Source organism: Helianthus annuus, chromosome 3, assembly GCF_002127325.2.
Source record: "Helianthus annuus cultivar XRQ/B chromosome 3, HanXRQr2.0-SUNRISE, whole genome shotgun sequence".
Lineage (NCBI taxonomy): Eukaryota > Viridiplantae > Streptophyta > Magnoliopsida > Asterales > Asteraceae > Helianthus > Helianthus annuus.
The window spans coordinates 176294950-176307109 of NC_035435.2; the positions used below are offsets into that span (position 1 = coordinate 176294950).

Below are 12160 nucleotides of genomic sequence, written 5' to 3' on the forward strand. Positions count from 1 at the left end.
AGTGGTAAAAGTGACCAAACGTCAAGGACCAAAATGAGAGTTACTCTAGAATAAAGTACTAGAAAGAGAAAAATGCTCGGATAGTCCCTGTGGTTTCGCTTATTTTCACTTTTAGTCCCTAACTTTCTAAAATTACTTGAATAGTTCCCAACTTTTCATTTTTTGTTCCCGGATAGTCCCTGGGTCTAACTTCAGTTTGTTTTCTCTGTTAAGAGAATGTGAAATGACAAAAATACCCTTTTCTTAAAAAGGCCAAACCACAGGGACTATCCGGGCATCTTCTTCATTTTTATTTATAAAACCCCACCACCACACTTCATCTTCAATCTCCACCCAAGAGGTTTCGAGTATTGTTTCTGAGGTCTCGACTAATCACGGTCTCGACTCATCTTCACCAGCAATCATCTCCGTTCTCGCAACCATCTTCCCCGTTTATCATCTTCTCCGTTAAACTTTTTTGATCGTCATTATCAACCAGCTCCGATTTCGTACATCTGATCATCGTCTCTCGTCACCACTATCTCTTGTCAATCCTACACCAACCACCTACAACCTGCAACTCCGGTCATCTTCTCCGACTCCGACCTTCTCCGTCGATCTCCGTTCACAACCATCCATCATCTCCAATCTTATTGCCGGAAATCTCCATCATAACCATCCTCCAATAACAGATTTTGTCGCTACCATCATCTCTGGTCGTCGTCGTTCACCACCTCACCATTCACCGGCCATCATATCTCTGGGAACCACCTCCGTCCATCACATCTCCGTCATTCTCCAACCGCCGGTCATCACCTTCATCATCGTAATCGTATCTTCTCCACTGTTTCACCGTTTACCAGCTTTCCGACGTCCTTCACTCCATCACCTCCGGTCACCTATAACAACCACAGAACACTACCATCGAATTTCTATTGTTTTCATTGAGTTGATGGTGTTAACAAAGGAGAGACATATTTGAAACATTAACTGAAAGTTATGTTCATTTGGTACAGGTTTTATTATATATAATAATTATAATATTAATAATCATTTAGTAATCATTACTTAATCATCAATATATATTATAATAGTTTTTAATAAAAACTAATTTTTATATTAAAAAGAGTGAATTGCAAGGATTGTCCTTTATCTTTATACCTATTTGTAGGCGCTGTCCTTTATGTTTAAAATTGACGAGTTTTGTACTTTATGTTTTCAAATCATACACGTTTTGTCCTTTAGCCCTAACTCAGTTAGATTTTTCGGTCAAATCTGGTCATGTGCAATGCACATGAGGGTAAAATTGCCTTTTCACCATATTCTTTAAAAATACATAAAAAAGAAAAAAAATTTATATATCATAACAAAACCCTCTTCTTCCCCAAGTCAATCCCATTTCAAAACCCTAATTTCTCTTCAATAACCTGCAACAATTCTGAACCGTGAAATATAACCCGTACTCGAATCGTGACCCGACGTGAACCAAGCTAAAACCCAAACCAAAACTTGAATCACCCGTAACTGAACTGGGCTTGAACCGAAGTTAAAACTCATACCCGAACGAAACCAGATCTGATCCGAACCGAGACGTCACCTATAAACCCAAAACCCGTCTCGAACTAAACCACCTCCACTGTCCCCGTCGCCCACTGCCGCAGACGGCGGCGACGCAGCCGCCGTCGTCGTCACCACCATCATCGATCATCATCAACAGCAACAGCAACATCACTATCATCATCATAATTTTTCAGAAAACAAAAGATGAGTGGCTAGGATTAGGATTTATGGTCATGTGGTGTAATTCTTTTCGTTCTTATGGCTGGATATCTTCCTTTTTCTGTTCTTTGCTTTAAACCTTGCTTTGATCCTTTTAAATCAAGAGAGAGAGAGAGAGAGAGAGAGAGAGAGAGAGAGAGAGAGAGAGAGAGAGAGAGAGAGAGAGAGAGAGAGAGAGTTGAGATATGATATATAATATTTTTTTCTTTTATATGTATTTTTAAAGAATATGGTGAAAAGGCAATTTTACCCTCATGTGCATTGCATATGATTAGATTTGACTGAAAAATCTAACTGGGTTAGGGTTAAAGGACAAAACGTGTATGATTTGAAAACATAAAGTACAAAACTCGTCAATTTTAAACATAAAGGACAACGCCTGCAAATGGGTATAAAGATAAAGGACAATCCTTGCAATTCACTCTATTAAAAAATTAAGATGGTGGGTGGAGGTTGAAGATGAAGTGTGGTGGTGGGGTTTTATAAATAAAATGAAGAAGATGCCCGGATAGTCCCTGTGGTTTGGCCTTTTTAAGGAAAGGGTATTTTTGTCATTTCACACCCTCTTAACAGAGAAAACAAACTGAAGTTAGACCCAGGGACTATCCGGGAACAAAAAATGAAAAGTTGAGGACTATTCAAGTAATTTTAGAAAAGGGACTAAAGGTGAAAATAGGTGAAACCACAGAGACTATCCGAACATTTTTCTCTGAGTTAAATGCTTGGTTGGTCCCTGTGGTTTGCAAAAATTTCAGACTTGGTCCTAGTGGTTTACTAATTACACGTGTGGTCCCAAAACTTGTCAAAAATGCACTCGGTTGGTCCCCAGCTCTAACCTCAGTTAAATTTCTCAGTTAACTATGTGTGAATTGACTATATTACCCTTAGAACAATTAAAAGAAATAAAAATATATAAAAAACAATATATCTCCTGCCTCCTTCTTCTTCTACCCTAAACCACCACCACCATCTCTCCGGCACCACCACCGAACACCCACCACCATCTCACCTTCACCACCACTGAACACCCACCACCACCACCTTCCCTCCTCCACCACTGAACACTCCCCTCCACCTCCAATACGTCGTCCATCGTAAGATTCATAACCCCCAAATCAACAATCGAACCCTGCTTAAAGTCTCCGAGCTCACATCCCTCTTTTAAATCGACCCAATCAACCTCTTATCTGCCAACTCAATCGATATTTCCCAACCTGTTCTTGCATCGACAGTCTTCGCAAATCTGTAACAACCCATCATAAAACAAGACCTTCTGATACGTTATCCAACATCGCGGATGCTGTGTATGGTGGATCGGGGAACAATCGGCTCCACCGGCTCCACAGGCCCAATCGATGGCGGATTGAAGGGCGGAATCTTTAGTGTTGTTCTTGGCTACACACCAGAGGTTGAGTGAAACGCCGTGATGTAGAGTGGTGGCGGTGGAGAGAGGGAGTGCGGCGGAGGAGGGTGAGAGATGATGATGGTGATGAAGACATTGTTGAAGTGGAGACATTGTTGAAGTGGAGATTTACAGGTGTGAGGTGTGGGGGTAGGGTTTTTGTGAGGGTGGGAGATGATGATGGTGATGAAGATGATGTAGTGGGTTTTGTTAATAAGCAAGGGGATTTTGGTCATTTAACATGGACTTAACTGAAAATTTTAACTGATGTTAGGGCTGGGGACCAACCGAGTGCATTTTTGACAAGTTTTAGAACCACACATGTAATTAGTAAACCACTAGGACCAAATCTGCAATTTTTGAAAACCACAGGGACCAACCAAGCATTTAACTCTTTTTCTCCGGTAGAAATGAAATAGATGTATGTTTTGGTTTCTTCTTCCTCCTACTTAACCTAACAGTTGAAGAAGTCGTGTTGTTTAGATCCGCAGCGCTGCTATCTACTCCTTCCAGGTAACCATTTTCGTATCCCTAATTTTATTTTAGACTACACTCAACTTTGATCTATCTGTTAGGCTTTGAAATACAACCCTAGGTAATCGATTTAGTAGTACTACTTCTTTCCATGGCAGATCAGAAATGGGTTCAGAGGCCAAACTTCTTTCACTCCACGAGGTTTCAAAGCACGATAACAAGAATGATTGTTGGCTTATTATTTCAGGGAAGGTAACCTCCTCAACAACATTCAATCTTTTCATCCAACTGTGTAATTGAGTCACTGGTTTCATCATGAATCTAATGTTTGTTGGTTACATTAGTGAAAACCTTCTACTGTATAATATATATCATCCATCCATTGCATTGGGTTATTGATGTTTTGTACTGTAGGTGTACGATATTACACCATTTCTGGATGATCATCCAGGAGGTGATGAAGTCCTGCTGTTAGCCACTAGTAAGACCGCCTGCCTCTTTTTCTTTACTATCATCCTCACATTCTTGGTTTTAAATAGGGATCGCAATGGGTCGGGTTTAGGTAATCCCAAACCCAAACCCGGTTAGATAAGCTTGTCCCAAACCCGTCCCAAAACCCGTCGGGTTTCTAGCGGGTAAATACCCATCGGGTATCGGGTAAACCCGTTAATTTAAAAAGATTACTCGTTGGGTATACTCATCTCAAAACCCATTGGGTATCTATCGGGTAACTACTAACCGGTTACATTTTGTATTGTCATTATAAAAATATATATCAAATAACTACAATGTTTACGGAATAGAATACCTATATGTGTAAAAATGGATGTATCATATATATACATATTTAATAATATAAAAGAAGTTATATCGGGTATACAATCGGGTAAACGGGTACACTTTATCGGGTAATTGGGTCGGGTAACGGGTATATCACTAAATCCCAAACCCGTGAAAAAAAATAAAAACTATTCCCAAACCCGTCCCAAACCCGATGAACCGACCCCAAACCCGTCCCAAATGTGTCGGGTTTCGGGTTTACCTAGCGGATTCGGGTTTGATTGCCATTCCTAGTTTTAAAATGCGTGTAGCGATCCGATGCGTGTGGATCCCAAAATCTGATGCGTGAAGCGCACGCATCACGTATGCGAGGTGTTCTTTATTCAAAAATACTAAAAATATATATAGCTAATATTTTAACTTGTGAACCTTTAAACACTAAAATATAATATATTCTCATCATCTTTAGTCAGATTTGTTCAATTAAAGATCTAAGTTGTTCAAATACTGGTCAACTGCATAAGGCGCCACATTATACTGCATCATGTGATGCGCGCATTATGGAACCGCAACACGCGATGCGATCTCATTATTGCGTCATGTGATGCGCGCATTATGCGCTCCTGATGCGAGCATTTTAAAACCAAGCAGTCACATTTCTTTCTTATACATAATAATCATATATATTTTGCAGAGAAAGATGCTACAGAGGATTTTGAAGATGTGGGCCACAGTCAGAATGCAAGAAACATGCTGGCAGATTACTATGTAGGTGACATTGATATCAACTCTATGCCCCAAAAAGGTAAGCAGCCGCCTACAGGTGCTTCTGGAGCAGCTTCTTCTGGGGGGAGCTCAATACTCATGTTTGTTCTACCCTTACTGATGTTGGTGTTGGCGTATGGTCTCTATTATTATGCCAATCATGCTTCAGTTTGAGTGAGTGAGTGGATGGTAGGTATTAAAAACTACCATGTTATTATGTATGGATGGTTAAATTATACTTTGATCATGAACAAGGTTTTGTTGTGTTTGAGTTGTCTGAAGAACCTAATTGCATTATTATGTTTTGCTACTCAGTTTTGAGCTTTATGAATTCGAGTTCACATAAAAATTCAAGTATTCATAACTTGTCTTACAAACGTTCATGTCCCCATTCAAAGCTAGCGTGATGGAGTTTGGGTTTTCAAAAAAAAAAAAAAAAAAAAAAAAACAGATATGTTAATTAAAAATGATATTGGTGTACATCAAAAGACAATATTAGCTTTTGCCATTACGCAACCTATTTCTGGACTCATATTACAGTAGTCATCAGTCTCTCTTCATATTAGAAAATTGGCTAGTAATTAATCAAGGTTTATTGAACACAATGCCCAACATTAATTAATAAAAACAAAATCATAAACATTTAAACCCATCGTCTCTAAGTGAGTTGGAGGAAAGTATTATGGATACACAAAATGTTCATTCATTACACAGTTGGAGAGATTAGCCAGCCTATGATGGATGGCCGGGGACGTTGAAGAACAACCAACTTGTGAAGGCAACTAAATGTCCCACCTCTTTTTCACACGGAACATCAAGGCTGATGATTGTATATCATCTTTCGGTACTTGGAGCATCAATTGCACCTTCGTCTTCATTGGTGCTGTTTTTGCCTTCCCATCTTCATCACCAACCTACACAGCCCAATGTAACTGTCATCTATCCCTTTCCTTTTGTACAAGTACATAGCAAAGCCTCATGTGTGTGCGTGTTACTTTAGTAGTCTCACTCACATATAACTCAATTTAGCATTCAAAAGCTTACCCAGATAGATGCCCAACCTAATCGTATTTCTGAGTCATAACCAGCTTTCACTTTGTAGTCCTTGCCAACCGTGTGTTTATATACAGCGCTCCAGTAATTTGTATCGAAGTTGTACAGATAACTGAAAATATATATATATATATTGTTAGAAGAAGCTGTAAATTGTTGCCTCAGAATGGTAATCATCAACTAGTCCATTGATTGATTATTAAAATCACTTTGTTTGTACCTCAACTTGTCAGAAGGACTAAAGCGACGCTTGAAGGAGACGGATAATGCATTTGAAGGCAGAGAAATGCTTGGGATGAAGGTTGTTTGTTCATCCTGCAACAAGAAGCAACTCATGACATAACTACACCAAAGGGAAAGGGTAATTAATTCTAAGACAAGAAACACGTATGTATGTACCTTGAAGGAGTATCTTAAATTCAACATATCTTCCCTGTACTGAGCATTGAGAATTCCCTTATGAACTTGAGCTTTAAGTATTCCACTAAATGCTAACTTTGGAGCTGCATCCACCTCCTCTTCCTCTTCCTCTTCCTGATCCTCATTCTCCTCAAATGACACTTCACCAAAGGGAAATTTTAAGGCTGCTTTTGGCTGCACACCAACACAAGATCCTCAGACAATGAATTACGCAAATATGGACATAATAGATACTCACCAAACCAACAGATGGAAGGAGAGAAGTCAACTCGAGTTTGCAAGAAGGAGCAAGATCAGCAACCATCGTCACTTGTCCTAGTTGCGCCTGTAAAACCAAAAGAACAAGTTAACAACCATTGGAATGTATATCAGATTAGGGTTTCTAGTATTGAGCCTATGGACGGACCCATTAGGTTTCTTTGTAATGTCTATAAATTCTAAGGTAACCTATCCAGCAATAAAATTCAGTCTTTCATACTTCTACATGGTATCAGAGCTGGCCTAGCCTCTCTAACGTCACCACCCATGTGGTACTTCATTATACCATATAGATAAGATCCATCTGTATAGATATCACCATCTACATCCAGAAAGCCGTATGCTTTGGAAGAAGCTTGTACAGTTTGGGAAGGGGTTTTGATTGATAAAAAAGAAGACCATCGCGCCATGTACAAACAAGGAAACCTTGATAAACCTATTTAAGGGTTGGTCGGAATTCAATCACGCACATTCCCGTCTAGCTGGTTTTTCGTTATGACGAAGTTTTTTTGACCAGACTTGTGCCTGATATACCGGTCAATATCACCAATAACATTGATACCTATATTCTGACCGACAAGGTTTAAAAAGGCGGAAACGGGTATCGAGGTGTTTTCCCTTAGCCTCACGAGGCGTAAGCCTCAAAACATTATTAAAAAAATTAAAAAAATATATATCTCATAAAATCACAAATTACCATAAAACAAACATCATAAATATAAAATAGGAAAACAAACAAGGTTTAACATAAAACAAACATCATAAAATAGTTCGAACAACTTAAATTAGTAATGTTATGACATCTAAATATCATAGAACTCGTTTTCCTCCGCATCATCATCCTCAAAGTTTTCATCTGGCGTATTTAGATCGTCATCGTCATCAACCAAATTAATAACTCTTTTCCTTTTCCTCCTAGATGATGAACTCTCACCTTTTTCCTCATTTGACATTTTGACCCGCCAACTCCACCAATGCCTTCTTCATCCCCACTCGGGTTAGCTATCCACTCATCATCCGACAAAACATCATCGGCAACTATCAGGACTTCATCATCTTTTAGATTCGTCTTCTTTATAAACTTTTGCTTCAATCTCCTAGTGTGCATAACGATAACATACACCAACCTGTTCATCCTATTCGTGCCCAACAGATATCTTCTTTTTATTAGGTTTTTTTAACCTAATAGATGTTTTTTAAGTGAACTATTGGGTTGGCTCACCAATGAAGCCTAATAAACACTAAATGGGTCTAAAATAAAGTCCAAAAAACCTAAAATTTTCCATTTTCACAAGGTCTGGTGAGGCTTTAGCCTCACCGCCTCGCCTCACCGCCTCAGTGCTTCGGACAGCCTCGGATGACTGAGGCCTAGGTTTCAGTTGACCCCTATGAGGCTAAGCCTTTAAGGCGTTTTTTCATAGCCTCAGCCGAGGCGTAAGCCTCGAGGCGGGACTCGGAAAACCTTTTTAAACCATGCTGACCGATATTTGACACCGATTTTTACATGGGGACCGATAACCGATATATCTCACCGATATTAACTGCATTGATTACGGGATCATTGGCATTGAAGACTATGAATGGAATATGGATTTGTTGGCAGAAATTTGGACTTCCGAGTTGCAAACCGAGATCAAACCTACCTTTTCTTATTATTTATTTAAGTTTACCAGTCTGAGGTTATGGTTTTCTTCCACTCAGACTGTGGGGGAGTATTGAAATGTATATCAGATTAAAGTTTCTAGTATTGGGCCAATAGGGTTTCCTTGTAATGTCTACAAATCGTAACCGTAAGGTAACCTATTCAATAATGGAATTCAGTCTTATATAGTCTTACAACAACATATAATTGGTGATGAAATGAATACCTTGACATCATGAGCGGCAGTGATCTGCAAACCAGGTGCAATATCAAAAGAGCCATTGAGGAGAGCATTGTGTTCATGGAGGTCGTAGTGGCAGGATATGCGTTTGGAAATGAAGCTCAACTGAGGGTCAGAGACATGTCCCTTGCTGTTGTTCTGAAACGACAGCTTAAGCTTGGCAAGGTTGTCGAACAACTTGCAGGATACCTTGTGGAAGAAAAGAGACGTGTCGCTATCGTACTCGGTCGTCACTCGAATAGACGGACGCGGCGGAACCCAACGACGTTGTGGAAGCTCAGAATTAGGGTTTGAAGATACTGATTCTGCCATCTCCCTCAAATCGGACATAACCTTCACTTCTGAAAACAGTAAAGATCAACAAACTTTAACCTAATCTACGGTACTTGCAGATTTAAAATTGTGCATTCTTGAATGGTCGTTTCAAGTATAAATTAAAAATTAGAAGCAAAACCACAAGAGATTGCTGCAATTGACAGAAAGGTCAGTTGGTTGTGGCATATAAACAAACACCTAGAGTGCAGAGTAACAAAATCAACACAAATCTGAACGAAACCCAAAATAAAGAGAAAGAAAAACATACTGTGTTGGTTGAAGTGGATGCTCTACCTGCGAATTGAGAGAAGTGATTTAGGGTTGGAGATATGAGTAAATCGCAAATCAAAACAGTCAAGATTACAAATGGCCTACACCAATAACCTACCAATTTCGAAAGAAAAGAAAAGAAAAGAACATACCACATTGAAAACTTCATCAAGCAGATACAGATAGAAGCAAGTGAACAAAATCCTAAGCTACTTAAACCCAAGAGTAGCAGCAATTACGTAAAAGAAAAGAAAGAAAACGCACTGAAAAGAAATCGAACCCGGGTCTTTACAGACACAACCAACCACTAAGTACCACATCACCAAAACAAATTACGTGAAGAGTATCGGTTCGAGTCTCGTTAAGAGCAAAATTGGTATTGGTTGACCCAAAAGTTATACTACAGTGGGTCTTTAGACGGTACGCTTCCCTAGAATGATGGTGGGCCAGGTCACTAGCCCCACTTGCGTTCGTGAGCGTGAATGGGCTTTTGCCATTGAGTTTACCCCGATGATCGAGCTTTTGATAGTTGTTCGCAAAGGAAAAATTGTATGTAACGTGGCAACAACACCCACTAATCACAAGCAAACACTCTAGACCGTGATGAAAAATGTAGGATAGGATAATATCTACTACGTCATCCGAGTAAGTGTATTTTTTTTTATATTAACTCATATAAAAGATTGAACTTATTGGAACTAGTCATTACACATATGCATGGATTACATGTATCTAATATAGCATAGGGGACGATTCAAATGAAAACCACTAGTTAATGTGAAAACTCGAGAACTAACTAGAAAAAGCCTAAAAAAACATACCAATTTTTTATACCAATTTACGCTAGTTTTTGTGTATAAAAAAACTTTTTTCAAAAAAAAAATTGTAGTGCAAAATTTTTTTATATAAAAAAGAGAGATTTTTAATAAAAAAAAATTGTAGAAAAAATATGGTATGTTTTTTAGGCTTTTTTAGTTAGTTCTCGAGTTCTCACGATAAAAGGAGTTTTCATTTGAACCTTCTCCATATATATATATATAGGGGCTGGTTAACGTACAAATGCGCTTATCATACATTACGTACGCTACAATCTCAGCCGTCAGATCATCTTCTGGCATTGAAAATCGCATGTTGTTTTTTGTAACAATTTCGCATGTTTGTTTTTTAACATGCGATTTCTTCAAAATTACCACACGCGAAATTGTTACAAAAACCAACATGCTATTTCATCAAAATTATCACATGCGAAATTGAATTACCACATGCGAAATTGTTACAAAAAAACAACTTGCTATTTCATCAAAATTATCACATGCGAAATTGTTACAAAAAACAACCTTCTATTTCATCAAAATTATCACATGCGAAATTGAATTAACACATGCGAAATTGTTAAAAAACCACCTGCTATTTCATCAAATTTATCACATGCGAAATTATTACAAAAAAAAAAACAACATGCGATTTTCATTGCGGGAAGATGATCTGACGGCTGAGATTATAGCGTACGTAATGTACGATAAGGGAATTTGTACAGTACCCTTTACCTATATATATATATATATATAAAAGTAGGGTTCGCACGGAAAGTGTGTTTTTCCTAGAAAGTCTAGGAAGCGATCTGGTCCATCCGATTGGTGTGTTTAAGGGTTGAGATTAAATCAATGGCAATCTTGTAATATTTGAGTTTAATTAATTGATTGTTTTTAATGAATAGGGGCAATTTTGTCAAATGGCCGTTTTTTTTAAATCAATTAGATAACTGCAATCCCTACTTTCATGGGATTTTCCCTCTCTCTCTCCATTATTGATTTGATTTTCTCTCTTTCTCTCTCCAATCCAACCCTAAACATAATAAAACCTGCGATCTCTACTCCCCTTTGCTGTTGGCGACGCAAAACAGGACCCCAAAAGCATTCAGATTTCGGTTCCAAGGCTTGTTGATACCCCTTTTCTTCACTAGGTATTCATATCTTGTGTTGTGATTAAAGTTCTTGAAGTGCATATACGTTTTTGGTCTTAATCTGCTTGTAACTTGGCTGTGTTTTTTCTGTTTTAATTGATGATTGTAGAGAGGCATGTAAAACACAGCGTCAAGAATCTGCTTGCTGTTAAAACACAGCGTCAAGAATCTGCTTGCTGTTAAAACACAGCGTCAAGAATCTGCTTGCTGTTAAAACACAGCGTCAAGAATCTGCTTGCTGTTAAAACACAATGGCCTGCTTGCTGTTAAAACACAATGTCAATAATCTGCTTGCTGTTAAAACACAATATCAAGAATCCTCCAGCAAATCTGCTGACTTAAAACACAATCAGATTTGTTAAACTCCAGTATAAAAACAAACTGTTGTAAAACACATTATGATGTAATGTAATCATCAAAAACACAATGTGATGTAATGTGACATAGACAATAACATAAAACACATTCAGAGTGTTAAAATGCAAAATAACTGTTAGAACACAACCTGATTATATATTGACTTCAGCTTGTTAAAACACACTGACTTCAACCTCTTTGTCTGGTAAAACACATCACCAAGAACATGCTGATAGTTTCAGATAAACACATTGACTTGCAGATTTGAATTCGAAAAAAATAAAAATTCCGAAAATCATGGAATTTTAGTTAATGAAGATACATTCCAAAAATAAATTTAAAATGTGAAATTACATGATAGTCTTTCTACTTAAAATCCCTCAATGACACATGTCCAAATCTTATTCCTTCCTAGACTTTCTAGGAAAAATAGACTTTCCACCCAACTCCTACTCATATATA

At 38.2% G+C, this 12160-nt stretch overlaps 2 protein-coding genes across 2 annotated transcripts; one reads left to right on the forward strand and one right to left on the reverse strand.

Moving 5' to 3' along the window:
- Positions 1-3532: 3532 nt before the first annotated feature.
- Positions 3533-5528, forward strand: LOC110931119 (cytochrome B5). The gene is made up of 4 exons (XM_022174525.2): positions 3533-3673; positions 3793-3886; positions 4049-4115; positions 5109-5528. Exons 2-4 carry the CDS (start codon positions 3800-3802, stop codon positions 5351-5353), a joined length of 399 nt encoding a protein of 132 aa, XP_022030217.1. The 5' UTR covers positions 3533-3673; positions 3793-3799; the 3' UTR covers positions 5354-5528.
- A 191-nt stretch (positions 5529-5719) lies between these two features.
- On the reverse strand, positions 5720-9660 carry LOC110931118 (outer envelope pore protein 37, chloroplastic). Its single transcript, XM_022174523.2, has 8 exons — positions 9531-9660; positions 9377-9402; positions 8779-9134; positions 6891-6977; positions 6632-6826; positions 6453-6547; positions 6224-6344; positions 5720-6093 (listed from the first exon to the last, which is right to left on the reverse strand). The coding sequence occupies exons 3-8, from the start codon at positions 9121-9123 to the stop codon at positions 5962-5964; spliced, it is 975 nt and encodes a 324-aa protein (XP_022030215.1). The 5' UTR covers positions 9124-9134; positions 9377-9402; positions 9531-9660; the 3' UTR covers positions 5720-5961.
- Positions 9661-12160: the final 2500 nt, after the last annotated feature.

Excerpts from the sequence above, each read along its gene's own strand:
- LOC110931119 (XM_022174525.2), top strand. The coding sequence starts at position 3,800 with ATGGGTTCAGAGGCCAAACTTCTTTCACTCCACGAGGTTTCAAAGCAC. Across the intron at positions 3,887-4,048 it reads GGCTTATTATTTCAGGGAAG|GTGTACGATATTACACCATT; the intron begins GTAACCTCCTCA and ends TTTGTACTGTAG. Across the intron at positions 4,116-5,108 it reads AGTCCTGCTGTTAGCCACTA|AGAAAGATGCTACAGAGGAT; the intron begins GTAAGACCGCCT and ends TATATTTTGCAG.
- LOC110931118 (XM_022174523.2), bottom strand. The coding sequence starts at position 9,123 with ATGTCCGATTTGAGGGAGATGGCAGAATCAGTATCTTCAAACCCTAAT. Across the intron at positions 6,827-6,890 it reads TCCTTCCATCTGTTGGTTTG|CCAAAAGCAGCCTTAAAATT; the intron begins GTGAGTATCTAT and ends GTTGGTGTGCAG. Across the intron at positions 6,548-6,631 it reads ATTTAAGATACTCCTTCAAG|GATGAACAAACAACCTTCAT; the intron begins GTACATACATAC and ends TTCTTGTTGCAG.